The following is a 16028-nucleotide window of genomic DNA, read 5'->3' on the forward strand; positions in this document are numbered from 1 at the left end:
GCACTATTGCCTTGACAGATCCGTCGAGAACGACATTTCACCTTCTCGAACCTGCAAGACTTTTTGGACTGAGCCACTCCACAGACCATCCTCCTCGCAAGATACTGCTTTGTTGTCTATTCTAAGGTGAGGAATCTGCAGTCACAGGCATCTGTCAGAAGAAAAAGTTACATAACTTCTGGAACTTTCTTTCTGGTGGATACTCTAACAACAGATTCCTCATTGCCCTCCCACTGTCCCGTTCTGCATTGACCTCTTTAACATCTGAAAAGGGCCCAAGTTAGGAATTGCACCCTGGTACAACTTATTGTTCATGCTCTGCTTGAGCGGGCCGAAAGATACAAGTAAGAAACCGACATTAGCTTGCAGGGGTGGCGCTTATATGCAACTTCGGTATGTCACTTCCTGTGCAATAGAATCTCGGCAGTGCTGCACGACTCGCCTATAGGTGCATGGGATCATTCCTAGCGCAATTTTTTTGCAGATCCAGCCTGGCACTTGGGGAATATTCTGCAGTGAGGAATTCATGGTTAGCTAGAGTATCCACCAGAGAGAGCATTACAGAAGTTAAGTCACTTGGTCATCATGTAGTTGAGTCTGTCTCAAGTGGAATGAAATAGAGTGAAAGATAATCTTGCAAGTGGTTGTGCTTACCGTCCTTAAGGATGACTGGTTTGTGTTTTTTTGGGTGCATTTGGATTTGGTCCTGACTAATCTGATGTCCTCCTTTCCTTGTTCTGGTAATAGAATTTGACCCTGCATCATCATTTGTAAAAAGCTCAGTCTTAATGTCCTACCTGAATTCCAGTAATAATGGCACTTGCTTGTCTTTGTCGATAATGTGTGACATTTGTTGCTGTTTTTTTTGTGCATGGCCTTTGGTGTTGAGAATGACTTGATGTAAATAACACTAGTTATACCTATGAAGCTATATATTTATTTAAGGTTTGACAACCTCAATTATATTGTTTATCTGATCATTTCTCACCCATACCATCTTCTGATTGATGTATACCCTAAAAGTTGTGTATCTGCTTTCCTGCATCATTTTTTTTTTTTTTGCAGCTCTGCTGTGACCCCCTTACCTTAGCCAAATTGTTGTTTGTAGTCGTTTACAACATTGTTCTTAAAAAAGACAGATAACGGTAATTAGCGCCATTTTTTTCATTTTATCTATGCAGAAATGGTTGTTCAATCCTTTAAAATTATACGAGAATCCTGAGCTGTTCTATGGTTTGTGACGTTCAAGAAAATGGAAAACTAGAATTGTAAATAAGTGATTCCCTGCTTACTTTTTTCTGTCTTCATTTTTTTTAATCCGTAGAAATAACAGTGATAAATTTGTCATGGGTTTACATTCAAATGTGACTAAGAAAACATATATAAACGTCATGTCTAATTAAAATTTTCATTATATATTGGAAAAGGTATTTGACTTACGCCAGTGTCATCGACAAATGCATCAGCAAGCTGCAACTGCACAAGCTGCAGCTGCTGCCCAAGCTGCGGCAGTAGCTGGAAATATCCCTGGTCCTGGTTCAGTGGGTGGCATTGCCCCAGCTATCAGTAAGTGTTTCTTCTTTGTTTGTCTTTCTTTTTACTGACTTTTTTCAGAGGTGACTGGCCAGTAAAGCCATCATTGCAACTTTGGAGCTAAGTTCTAAATTGTGTGCTAATTTTCACACCCTCCAGTTTTCCCCTGATAGATCCCGTCATGTCTAGCCTGGCGAAATGTGTCGGGGGAAATATCATGTGCAAAGGCAAAACTTGTGGAAATCGGTGTGGCAAATACTGATTTCCTATACCAACCTCATTTGCAAGTTGAAAACTTTGATTTGGAGGTATTTACAACATGTGGATAATGTTTCTCGGATACTGTTATTTAGCTGGTGTGGGAAATACCGCACCTTATTCCACCTAACTGATAATGAAGTCTAAGTGCTTTTAAGGGTAAATCTTCGTCCACAATTGATACGGTCACTCACTGAAATAAATGTATTTATGCTACGTCCATAAAAATACAATCATGGGATGTTAATGACCTTTGTCTAGCTCACAATCGGTATGGTCTTGTACCACTCTAGTAAGTTCAGACACTTTTCCAACATAATAGGTTTCGGTTTGTGATTGTGTGCTGACTGTATTCTGTTCTGGTCCATTTATTGTTTTACTCTTTGAATTGTAGATGCATAATCATGGTACTTAAGTGACTCAGTAATTGCTTATGTACCTTCTATGTCTCTCTTTGGCTTTCTGTGGTTGTGAGTGCCTTTGGATTGTTCGATAGCCAGCTATATGACCTATTTGATTTATAGTGGATGTATATTAAGAGTTGGATAAAATGTGTTGTGTGGTGTATGATGGAGCAAAGTGTGCAGTTGGGTGCAGAGTTATGTGCCACAAAAGTTCTTCCTGGATGTATACAAAACGTTGTATCAAGCAAGTTATGTTGCTTTGTTGCCTCTTGATTGGGGGGGGGGGGAGACGGGTGTTATGAGCAGCATGATAAGGAATACATAGGCTGTTTTTTTAAATTATTATTATTTTTAATTTTCTAATCATTATTGATGTTTGGGATAAAGTGATAGCCAACTACAGTCCTGTTTCTGCAGTTTTGTATATATGTGGTTATGTTGTAGCCTTTGTGTTCTCTTGAAGGTTGGAGTGCCCTGTCGAAGCAGTGCAGACATTCCAAGACGTTGCTTAGCTCAAATGGATGATAATGTTATGTTCAATACAAAAAGGAAATCTGATAAGAACACATCATGTTGACGTGTTAAATAATACGTAATTTGCACCATGTGTCTTTTAGATACACTTGCTGTGCATTCTTTCCAAACTAATGTAGGGTTATATAATAACTTGTTTTTTTCTTATCTGCATCAAATTTCTCTTGACCACTTTCCTGAAATCAGCATTGCAGATCAGACCATCCTTCAGATGTCATTTTTATGCCCTCAGGTTCGTAATTGTTAACTGATATTCTATGGAAATGAAATGCAGTGCTAACCAAGAATGGAAAGCAGTTACAGAGCTGAACTCGGTTACTGAGGGCTAAAATCTCAAGGGATGGCTATTGAAGATTATTATATATTTGATGACGTTCCATTTTTCCAGCCTAAGTTGGCAAGTTGATTGAGATAGACTTGTAGTTGCAATTGGAAAAAATACTACGTTCTGTCCATCTTGTAACAACACCCACTAGCTTATCCGCAAGGTGGAGGAGATGGATCTTCTTTAGAAAGGCAAAGAAAGATATCTAAAGCAAAGTTACATCTACATCCAAGGAATGACGTAGTTGTTGTGCCTTGACTGTTGATCCCCATGAATGGATCAACATTTACAACCACTTCCTATCACATGAGATGTGGCACAGAATGCTACAAAGTTGTATTATTTAGTTTTTTCCTGCCCAGACCAACTAAAGGGATTAAATCCTTTCTTCTGGACTGGCTAATTCAGAGGTTAACATCATGATATAAGTGAAGACGATTGGTCGCAAAAGATCGAAAGTACACTTGCTTTTTTCTTAAAAAAAAAAAAAAAAAAAAAAAAAAAAAAATGACTTGAGCACAAATTATTCTATATCCTAAGCCCGAAGACAGCATGCAGCTAGGTTTAGAGGGAGAGGTTTTGGATGTTCGCACTACATCAAACAATAATCTACAGCAGAGTGGAAATACTCCATTGATCTGCAAGACTCATACTTTCATTTTTCAGTCCGCGCAAAGACACAGATATTTTCCAAGAGTCGCTTTTGCCAGTAAACACTGTCCATACTGAGTGCATTCTATTTTTTAAATGAATTCAACACCAAGGCTTTTTCGAAATCCATGGCTGTGGCTTTAGCTTTCTTTTGCCACAAAGAGATATTCCAAACCCCCTACCTTGGTGATTGGCACATCAAAGCCAACTCTCCCAGAAGGGTTTATAAGGACTTAAAGATCACAGTAAACCTATAGAACATAGATCCTGTTCCTGTTAATTCCTAATCCTATTCAGTGCATTCACAACGTGGAATCAGTGCCTTATCAAATGAATGTAAGTGTGTGTACTTTGCAGGACTCAGCTACTGCACATTCAGTGTATGTGTCATTCTCTCCAAGCATCCTCTCACCCACTGGCCTACAAATCTCTTTGCTTCTTTGCTCAATTAGAACTCTTCATGAATGTTTTGAAGATGAATGGTGTCCGTTGTTGGTGGAATGAGTATGACTGAATTTGGATTAGCTTGAAAGAATATCTCTGATCAGGTAGTGTTGAAAGAGAAACATACCGAGGTGTCTTCTTTCAACCTCAGATGTATTGAATCGTTGTAATAGACTTAATTAAGTGATGGGAGGCTCAAAGGGTGGTCTGTATGGACAACCTAATGGCAGAGGGTCGGTCTTCGAAATAAGGGTAGTAATACAACAACATGTTGGGGTGAATCCATCTCTCCCTGAAATCCTTCCTTCTGCAGATGAAAAGCAGTTTGATTCTCCTCCAGACTGACACCACCACTACCAAAACCATATATTATCTTAAAGTGCATGAGATCCGGAATCCTCTTTAGGAAAAGACAGTTGATTTATTGCAGTGAACTGCTAGAACGGGTGTTTATCTCCTGGCCTTAAGAATTCAAGAGTAGAGATTATAAGCAGACACCTGCAATGCAAGCAAAAATTATCCAGGGGTTTCTCAGACTAAAAACAAACACCAAACTGTGCGTCAAAGGTATTATTTTTGACATTTTCACTGATGCTACTGCTATATGAAGATCACTTTATACATTTGCTAAGCATTAATACTGCCTCGATAACATAACTTTAAGTAGCATTACGTTTTCCAGGTTTTAGAACATATTTTCCTACTTTCCTTTTCATGTAAAAGCACATCGATAAAGTGCCTTTTTCTGTTTACTGTACTATTCCATTTCTAATTTGTCTAGGTTTTGCTAAAAAAAAAATGCTTCGCTTTATTTCCGTTTTCTGCTTGAAATTCAGTAAGTTTAAGGAAACAAAAATCATTGAATTTTCATAAGTAATTAGGTAATGTCCGATTTTGAGTCGAAGTTAGATTTGTGTACAAAATCTTGGGGATGATCCCTGTCTGCACTGTGAGCCAGATACACAGGGCGAGTCATAGCCGTGCTTTCTGGTACTTGTTTTAAGCTGAGTGTAATAGTAAGGTATGGTATTTTGCTTAACCCAGTGAGGGATCTGTATACATTTAATTTATTTTATTCAGAGAGGAAGGAACCAAGGATAGGATAGAGCAGTGGTTCTTAATCTTTTGACTTCTGTGGACCCCCACTTAATCATTTCTGGAGTCTGGGGACCCCCACTGAATCATTATTGGAATCCGGGGACCCTCACTGAGCCATTATTGGAATCCCGAGACCGTGCCATAAGCAGTTTCAATTACTTGAAATGCAAAACAATACACAAAAACGATCCATCATTCATACTATATTCTGTTCAATAACTTTGAATTGATCCCACAAATCACCCAAGAATAACAACTTCATTTTTATCCTTCAATATCAAATTCCTTCACATTTACAGAACATTTTAAATTTTACATGTTGCTTCTCTATTCATGTATACTTTATCAGTCTGTTAATATTATTTAATTTTCTAAGCAGCCGTGGACTCCCTGAGTAGGCATCCCTGGACCACTGGTTAAGAGCCGCTGGAATAGAGAATCAAATGTCTGAAGGGAGCAGACAAAATGTGAATTTCTTGTTTAAAAAAAGTTGAGGCAGGAAATCTTCTATGCAGCTCGATGAGCCAGATGATAACCTTCATTTTCTTAGTTGAACGTGGATAGATGGATAGCAAGTCTGTCATTGCCTCTGGGTAAATCAGAATGCTTATGCAATCTCCATATAGGTGCTCACTAGGCCTTGTTCATCTTTTCCTGATGTTACAGGATTGACCATTCACCCTTCAGGTCCTCTCTTTGTGGCTGATCAGAGCAGTAAGGGTACTTCAGGGTACATGGTTTATCTCCTGTTTTACAACCACCAGCATTCTATGGCCCTGATAAACCCATGCTCTGCACTTATCTTATTCATAAATGCCCTGGTAAACCCATGCTCTGCACTCGTCTGCATAATGACCTTGATACCCAGATAAAGAATAGACTACTGGCTGGAGAAGAGGCTTGGACCAATCAAAGCTCTTCTTTGCTTAAGCATTTAAATCTTTCTGAGGAAATACATCGTTGGTCATTGTCATTGGGTTGATTGGCTGTGTTGTAGATAGTGCTTCCACTAGAGGTCAGGCTTCTCTGAAGTTGTTAAAGTCAGAATGTGTATTGGACTCAGACTCTAGCATCCAAATGCTCACATTGGTGAGCAAGAGCCTTCAGTACATGAGGAGATGGGGATTTCACTGAGCTCTTCTGCGTGTTGCAGTTTCCAAAGTAGCTCTCGCTCGGAGACGCATTCCAATTAGACTGAAACCCGGGACTTCGGTACACCTTTCTGCTGATACCGCTCCTGCTCAGAGTTCTCAAGAAGATCAGGGCCGACTGGTCCCAAGTCATACTAGCGGCTCTCGATTGGGCACAGAGACTGTGGTAGCCAGAATGCATGAGATTTTGCTCTCCAATCCAACCACCTATGTGGGAGGACCTTCTGTCACAGCAGCAGGACAGGGTCCTACACCTGAACCTAGGCACACCCCACTTCAAGTGAAGATCTCAATGTTATTTTGGCAACCAGGCTTCCCTCGACAATAACTGTATAATTCTGCTATTGGGACAGATTTGTGTCTTGGTGCTTCTTCCATCATGTTGACCCACTTTCAGCCCCTTTGTTGGAGATTTTGCTTTTTGTACTCTCTTTAGCCCTGCAAGGCCTTGCCGTGCCCTGGGCACTATTAAAGGTTTCCTTTCGGCCATTTCTGCCATTTTGCAATTGTGAGATCAGCCCCCACTGTTTAAGTGACGCATTTTGCTAAAGGCTTGCAACATTTGTTTCCTTCTATCCCTTTTCATCATGCCCCAATATGACCTTTATTTGGTCCTAACATTCCTCATGGTATCACCATTTGAGCCCCTGCATAGTTGTCTGCTCAGATTTCTAACTCTCAAAACAGCCTTTTTGGTGGTCATTACTTCTGCAATGAGCTCAGCTCTTTCAGCGAACCCTCCGTATACCAGCTTTTACCCAGATAAACTAGTTATTTGGACACATGCCTGTTTTCTGCTGAAGGTGGACACTCCATTTTATATTTTCCAGAACATTGCACTGCCAAACTTTTTTTGCCCCACTTCATCCTGAGGAGGACAAGGAGATACTCCACTACCCGAAGAGAGATCTTTTTCTACATTGATCACACCAAAAAACATCAGGTAGACGATTAGCTTGTCATTGAGATCACTGGAGTGACAAATGGCAAGGCTGTGTAGAAACTGTCCATCTCTCGATGGCTTGTACTCTCCACCAAAATCTGCTGTGCATTAGCTAAAAAGCAGTCTCCTGAGGGCTTGTGGGCCCGTTCAACGAGGCCCTCTTTAACTGCGTTAGCACGCAGGTTCTGTACTGGACATCTGCCAAATGATTTTGTAGGTGCTACGTGGGGGGTCCCTACATATGTTCAAAAAGAATTACTGCTTGGACATTCAGGTACATCTGGACAGGAACTTTGGCCTTTTGCTCCTCCAGGAATTCCTAGTTTGAACCATTCTCACACTGGCCTCCATGGGATGGGATGGTTATTGTTTGGGTATTGATTCCAAGTTGAGGAATCTACAGTTAGAAGTCTCTGTCAGAAGAACAAGTTACTACTGGCGCTCACCAAACTGTAGGGGATGCAATCAAAATACAAAATTAATATCAGAATGAAAAAATGGTGCTACAGAGCCAGGGTCAGCTACCCGACAACCCCCTTAATTTACCATCTTCCAAAAACTGGGTTTAGTACTACAGACTCACAGCATGCTCTTAGCACTAAGTGTAACAATATAACACAGTGTCCAGTTTTCCAGTAGTAAAATGTCTTTGTGCTCTAAATAAATGTCTCCTTACAGCAGCACAACATATCCAATATGTTTCTTGATTAAATCAGGCTAATCCCTATGTAGCACAAATCAGTGCTCCATACAGCAAAACAGCCACAAGTGTCTCCTTTCATAAGTTTTTTTTGGTGCTTTTATTTCAATGACTTCTCACAGCTACCAGACGTATTCAGTACAAGTTACTTGGTCGGATCAGCCAATAATCCTTTATGCGACACAAATCATAACAATGTTCAAGGTTCTAATTAAATTTAGATCGCATATAGCAAAGCATAAAACATAGTAAAATAGAAAGATAGTATGTATTTTAGAGTGCACAAAGGGACCTCATTGTTAGAAACCGCCAAAAATGTAAAATTAAAACAAATAACAAGCATAATCTCATGAAAGCTTTCTTTCCTTTTATCCTATTTTCCTTTCAAGAAAAGAACCAGATGAAAAATCACAGTTACAACAGAATATGTAGAACCTATGTCCAAATATAAACATTTCCACTAACCATATATCAGTTCATGTCAACTATAACCATATAAATTATAAACATCATTATATCTTATTAGTGCAATCCTCATCGTAGGTGAAACTTCGTAATGAATGACATATCACATATATACATTTCATTGACAAAACAGATGAATCCTATTTCTGGTCACCTAAAAAAAATAAGTTCATTGTCAATGTTGAGACCTTGTTCAACTGCCTTAAGTTTCATTAGCCAAGCGGCTTCACAGTGTCTTAGCAAAAGTTCCCAGTTCCCACCCCATACATTGTTTTTGACATGAGCACCCACTCCTTGTTAGACTTTTTTTCCCGCCATGAGGTTCGGACGTGTACCAACGGAGCTCTCTTTTTGGCAACTTATCTTGCTTTTGCTTTCCTTCTGGCCCATCTGGTCGTTTAGACTCTGACATCAATAGGAGAATCTCACTGGAAGATCTTTAACTTTGGTTCTTTCTCCAGACGGCGCTCCAAAGATATCAAACTACCATTGACGCCAACCGCTAGGGTCTCTGTCCCTTCCCGGTTTTCTGCGCCCCTCACCTTGAACACTTTAGCATGGAGAATATGTCTAGAGTATTGGAAAGGATGCTGTTCCAGTATTCCACCGACACCCTCCTGTGCCACTTCAAATTTCTGTGGATCGCCCACCATGACTTGTGCAAGCTGACCACAACCATGATCTCACAGGTCACATCAGTGAGCTGCAAGCCCTCACACTGCAGAGACAATTTATTCATGTCCACCCGGACAGGCTAGTACTTAAAAACAATACTTACTTCCTCCCTATGGTGGTTTCTCCTTTCCACCATAACCAGGCCTCAGAGATTCCAGCCTTTTACCCCTCCGAACAAACTCTGTAGGAGAGAGAGCACTCTGCACCTCAAACACTTTGTCATGGAGAATGTGCACAGAGCAGTAATGGAAAGGACATCTTTCCAGCACTCCCTCCAGTGGCACTTGAAATTCTTGCAGACTGTCCACCACGAGTTGTGCAGTACCTGCATCTCCCCTAACCATGACAACACCACATTACATTGAACTGCAAGTCCTCACACTGTAGGAACCCTTTAGTCGTGTGCCCCAAGATAGGATATTAGGGCTAATCCTCCGTTCCTCCCTAAGGTGGTTTCCCCTTTCCACCTTAACCAGACCATAGATATCAGTCTTTTTTTCTCCAACTAGACTCAGTAGCAGACAGAGAGCGCACTACACTCTAGATGACAAACATGCACTAATGCATTACATTGACAGAACTAAGTCTTATCACAAAGGAAGGCCACCTGTTTGTTGCCGTTGCAAAAACCCACAAGAGTCAGCCTATACCTAAGATGGTCATTGCCAGGTGGTATTCAAAGGTATCCAGACTTGGTATGTAAAAGTCAAAAGATGCCTGCCTGTTGCACAGAGCGCTCAATCTACACAGAAAAAGACTGCAACTTTGACCTTTGTGGGAAATATCTCTCTAGCCGATATATGTAAAGCGGCTTTGTGGTGAACCCCTCAAATATTTTCTAAATACTATTTTGTCGATGTTCTAGGTAGCCAACAGGCTATGGATGGCCATACAGGTTTAAGGACCTTTCAGAAACGTGCATCATCCACAAGCTAGCCACCATTTAGGGAAAGGTACTGCTTTACATGCAAAATGTTTGTTTCTACTGCAACATATACTACAAACACAAAATATTACTTAAGTTGTAAGCATCTATTAGTACCGTGTAGTGCTGTAGATTCACATGCACCCACCCACTTTCCCGGATGTGTATGGCCCTGATTACAGATCTCTTTAACTTTTATTACATCCTGATTTCAGCAGTACACATGTGCATCACATTATCTTCACTCATCTCTACATATAACTCTCACCTGCAGGGCGAAAAAACATATAGTTGTGCCCATGCGCATATCCAACTAAGGGACGGTTCACCATACACCTCGGTGATTCAGAACATTTCTTAAAAGAAAAACAACTTGCAAATGTCCGAGTCCACAACTAGATGGCAGGATTATACAGAGCAGTTACATCTACATCACTACACACTACGAACAGAAGAATACAGTGTAATTAACAATAAGATAAATGTAATGTTTTGGTGGAAGAAGTCTGCAGGTTAATGACTTATTTCCAGTGGGTAGAGGATCTCATATTTAGCAGACTAGTTTAGGTGTGTTGGTCTTTAAGACCATTCAGTCCTGTGCCCTCTATAGGCATGAAACTGGTAAGGTGAATTACCTTTCATTTTGTCATCACTTTACAACACCAGGTGAGTAAACTTTATACAGTATTCGTAAGTATAGCAACTCTCCATAAGGCCTTGTGTGATTTCCACATGGACATGTAATTTTTTTAATTAATTTTTAATGTGTTTTTTCAATACTTTTTAAATTCTTAAGATGTGGGAAATTACTCTTCATATGACTGTTGTGTTGTACTTGGAGAGCAGAATTGCCTTTTGCTTCCGGAGGGTAGTATGTGTCTTGTATGGGATTTCCATTAGCAAAGCCGGTCTAATCACACTGGATTGTTTCATGTCTCCTAAAATGGTATCTGGGGTCCACCACTCTCTTTTGGCTGTGTTCTGTATAGCCAAGATGATGCCTCTGGCTTTTCAGATGCATGGTTTTATTGAACTAATTTGCAGGTCAGTATTAAGGGGCATCTCTTGTGCTTTGTGGAAACATAACTGTGGGGCTAGTGTGTGGCTAGTTTAGGGAGTAAATATTCACTTTAAACGTTTTTGGTGAACAAACTTAGGCGTGTTTTGGTTTGCCAATCTTCTATTCTGCTCTTGTCCATTCTTACAGTTGTGCTCACTGGCTGTATGAGACCATTGCCCCACCAGCGCTATGTAAACCATCCATCTTTACAAACAAATGTAAATGCAGTGCTCCAAGAGAAGGTGTAAGGGGGAGGAAGAGTTGGTGACTATAGCGAACCATCCATTTCCTTCTTATATAGGGCATAGACTACGAGTAGAATTGGGGAGGTACAGAGGAGAGATAATGGTGTGGGCTGAGGAGTGAAACTATTAGAGGCAGTTATGAGTAACAGTGAGGTTTTTACTTTATTGGATACATTCCTCATCGTAGGGCACTTGATGGTAAGAACTTAGTCACTCCATTAGTTTCTTTTGATTTAATCATTTTTGTTTTTTATAACAAGTAGAAAAGAAGTGGGAGTCAATGGAAGTCAAGTGTAAAGGTTACACACCATTGTAATTGTACTGCTCATAAAATACCCCTTCATCTTTTTGCAACCTACCGTTGGTCCTGTGGCCAGAGAAAAGGAACTTAAATGCGGAGGGTAGGAAAGTAGGTGGGTAGGAGTCACCCCAAAAGAGATGTAGATGGGTGGGTTTGCAAGCATACAAAAGTCCCAATTGATGTTTCAGAGGGCTCTGATCCATTTTGTACATATAATGGGCACCCCATTGTAGAAATGAAAGTGGGGAGGCTAGATGGAGAAAAAGGGTTACAGCTGTTAGTCTCCACGAAAAGGACTGTGTGATTCAATGAAAGAAAATTAATTTAGTAGATGTTAACAATATATTGTCTTCACTATGAAACTTGGGCTTAGTTTTGCTTCTTGAGATTGAAAATATTATTGTTTTGATGGATACTTCTGCCTTCAGATTCTTTATCACCTGAATACCCACAAAATGCAAATACCCTTAGCACCAATGAATCAGCAGCAAGCAATGCTTCCTCAACAGGTCACGGGTCAAGGAATGAATCAAAATGACACAGTACATCAGTTCCCGTTACACAGTGAGAATGGAATAAACGATGCATGGGAGAGTGAAAGTTCAGATTCCCCCATTCGACGTCGGTCCTGTGCTTTTGCTTTCTGAACCTCTTGCATATCCTCTTGCTCCCCTTATGGGGCCCATTCCTGTGTCATCCTCGGATTGGGTACTTGATTTGGGAACTGCTAGTGGTCTAGACTTCTCCCCAGCGTCTAGCCTGCTGTTGTCACCTGGCTTGGCAACGGAAGCCAGCACTGCCTTCGCATATGTTTTGAGGTGGATGTCTGATGTTTTGGAGTTGCATTTTCCTGCGGGGCAGTTGTCTATTGATCCGTTGTTATCCTCTACTCCGGATCAATCTGACACCGAACCGGTTCTGCCTTTTGTGAGGCTCTCTTCGACATCCTTCTAGGTGTCTGGACTCAGCCTGTCTCCGATCCTTCGGTGGATCGTTCTGTTTCTCACAGGCATCAGCCGGCACAGACGGACCCCTGGTGTCTTTTCCACAACCCTCCTCCTCAAGGGTTTGTTACGCAAACTGCTTTGGGCGTGCTTTGGAGCAGGTTCCACCTACTCCACCGCACAGGGATTCTAGGCAGCTCGATGTTTCCGGCATGTGTATTTTTGCCTCTTCTAGTGCCGCTCTTCATTCCACCAACACTTCTTGTTTGTTGGCCCGCTTTTCCCATGCTCTTTGGGACTCAGTGGAACGTTTACTATCATCACTTTCTGACGATGTTTGCCCTGCTCTGACGACTTTGCTCAGAGATGGTCAACAAGCTGCTCGACTTGCAATTTGGCCCGGTATGGATTCTACCGATTCCATTAGACGGATCATGGCTGCGTCTGTTGCCATTCGTCTCAGGGCTTGGTTGGCGGCTTCAAACGTCTTATCTCTGGTGCGAGATGCTCTCCTTGATATGTCATTTGATGGCAAGTCACTTTTTGGGGCGCACGCAGATTCTGCATTGCGTCATATCCGTGATTCCCATGGTGGGGACTAGTGTCCTTCCTCTCCTAGCACACGTTATTGTCTGTTGCGACTATATGTGGACTGTCAAGTTCCTCTCTGGTGTGGGCATCCTCACCCCTTTTCTGTAGTTATGGTGATTCTTGCGTCAGTTGTGTTGCTTCTGTGTCGTATTCTTGGCTGTGTGTCAACACCAGAGCAGTACGCGCTCTACTGGCGACAAAAATGAAAAAAAACCAGCACTCTCAAAACAAAGTAATTTATGCATTGTACTAATATGTTGTGGTTTAACCTTTTGCATTGCAGAGTTCAATCCTGAAAACATATTTTTAATATGCTTACAAATACTGTTCCTTTGCAATGTATTGCTGCAGGTTTTCAGAGTGTGTTAGGGTGTGGCCCCTTTCCAGGGCCTTCCAGAGACTTTCCCTGCAACATGACTGGGTGTGGTTCTGGGCTGGGCCAAGACTCTATAAAAGAGAGCCAGGCCAACTCCCAGTGCTCACTATTCAGAGGTCCCGGTGCAGAGCAGCAGCTTTTTCCTGAGCTCCTGTCCCGGTGGCCTATTTGGATCTTCCAGACTTATGCACTTCATCCTGCATTGGTGATCATTGTTCCAGGCGGTAAGACGGTGGTTGGACTTTCCCGACACCGTTATTGAGAATTTTCATATTCTTGTTTTAATTCTTAAATGAGTAAAAGATTACTTGCGCGCTACCATTTTTTGACATTTATATGGTATTTTACAAATAGGCAAGACGCGCAATTTATTTTATAAAGGTTTGACTTTGTTATTCATTGCGTGCTACCATTTCTTGACATTGGCATGGTGGCTTAAGAATCGGCAAAACGCGCGATTCGTTTTATGGTGTTTAAACATTGTTGTCCATTGCGCGCTACTATTTCTTGACATTTACATGGTGTTTTACGAATTGGCAAGACGCACAACTCGTTTCATGAGGATTTAACGTTGTTGTTCATTGCGCGCTACCATTTCTTGACATTTACATGGTGGCTTAAGAATCGGCAAAAGAAGCGCGATTAGTTTCATTGTACTTTAATCTTGTTATTTATTGAGAGCTGTTATTTCTTGACATTTACATCGTGTTTTACGAATTGGCAAGACGCACAACTCGTTTCATGAGGATTTAACGTTGTTGTTCATTGCGCGCTACCATTTCTTGACATTTACATGGTGGCTTAAGAATCGGCAAAAGAAGCGCGATTAGTTTCATTGTACTTTAATCTTGTTATTTATTGAGAGCTGTTATTTCTTGACATTTACATGGTGTTTTACGAATTGGCAAGACGCACAACTCGTTTCATGAGGATTTAACGTTGTTGTTCATTGCGCGCTACCATTTCTTGACATTTACATGGTGGCTTAAGAATCGGCAAAAGAAGCGCGATTAGTTTCATTGTACTTTAATCTTGTTATTTATTGAGAGCTGTTATTTCTTGACATTTACATCGTGTTTTACGAATCGGCAAGACACGCGATTCGATTAATGATGATTTGACTTTGATATTCATGGCATGCTACCATTTCTTGGTATTTTACATGGTGACACTTGAATCGGCAAGATGCACGATTCTCTCCTCGAGTTTAATTCATGTTGTTTATTGCATGCCACTATTCTAAGATATTTATTATGTAATATTCGAGTTGATAAGTTATGTGATTTGTTTCCTGAATCCATATTGTGTTATTCATGGTGCACAATCCTTTTATGGTATTTACGATATATATATATATATATATCCGCAATTTGAGCAATTTGTGTTGAAACATTTTAAGAGTACACAGAAGGCCAGAGTTTCTAGATGCAATATTGTATGGTCCTAGTATACAGTCTCAAAACAGGATTTATATGACTGGTTTAAAATTTAGTCAGAATGTTTTTCTGATTCTCATGTAAAGGAAAGTACTTGAATAAGAAAGTTTTCATTTAATTCATCTTGATTCCCCTACAGGTATCCGACCATCTTGAAACTTAGTCATTTTAGACTTAACTCTTAGATTGTTCATGTTTTCAGAGTGACTAGGTTTAGAATCATAGTCTAGTATTGATTTCAGGGAATATAATTTTCATATTGTGTGTTCTAACCTTTTTCTTACTACAGGTCTCCTTCCCAGCTGTTCCCTTCCTAATACCCTCTTCCCCTCTTGAACTCTCTCAGTCTCTGTGATTTATCTATCAGAGTCTTGGAGCTGTTCAGTGGTGGACGTATTGGGAACGTGCACAGACCCCGAGGATCTGGTGACTCTGACATGCGCTCTTGTTATCCACGTTGCATCTTTTTGTGCTTCTCTTGGTGCGTACAGTGCTCTTTCTATTCTGCTGCTCCAGTCAGCGGTGCAGTGCTTCCGGAGCATATCTTGTGCCGCGGCTGCTGCAGCCTCCTCTGTACTGGTGGTTACTTCCAGAACCGTAACAGTGTGGTCCACCATAATGGTCAGAGTGATTTTCCTCTATTCCTTTGGTTTCTTTTCGGCAAGACTTTGCCATTTGTGGCAGTATTTATGCTTTTGATTTGGCCTGCTTCCTGGCGGAACGTCTGCCTTCGCTTGGTCTTTGCCTCTTCTTTGAAATTACCCTTGGCATTTTGTCGTTCATCTCTGTTGAAAAGAGATTAAGTTGGACATTCGCTCTGAGCTTTTGGTGGTGGATGCTGTTTTACGCATCTTTCTTGTTTGTTCCCCATGTGGACATATATTGTTGTACTCCTTGGGGAGCCCATTCTTGCCTACTTTTGGTAGGGTCTTTCACCTCTGATGTTCCTTACTAGGAAGGTTTCTTTTC

The 16028-nt window shown here is 41.0% G+C and overlaps 1 protein-coding gene across 1 annotated transcript in view; it reads left to right on the forward strand.

The window, feature by feature from the left end:
* The window catches only part of SMAD4 (SMAD family member 4), a 190215-nt gene that overhangs the window by 158053 nt on the left and 16134 nt on the right, over positions 1 to 16028 (forward strand). Inside the window, exon 11 of the mRNA XM_069219387.1 lies at positions 1428 to 1566. Coding sequence (XP_069075488.1) covers positions 1428 to 1566 — 139 coding nt within the window. The remainder of the gene's footprint in view (positions 1 to 1427; positions 1567 to 16028) is intronic.

The sequence above is a fragment of the Pleurodeles waltl genome, chromosome 1_1, assembly GCF_031143425.1.
Source record: "Pleurodeles waltl isolate 20211129_DDA chromosome 1_1, aPleWal1.hap1.20221129, whole genome shotgun sequence".
NCBI classification, from domain to species: Eukaryota; Metazoa; Chordata; class Amphibia; order Caudata; family Salamandridae; genus Pleurodeles; species Pleurodeles waltl.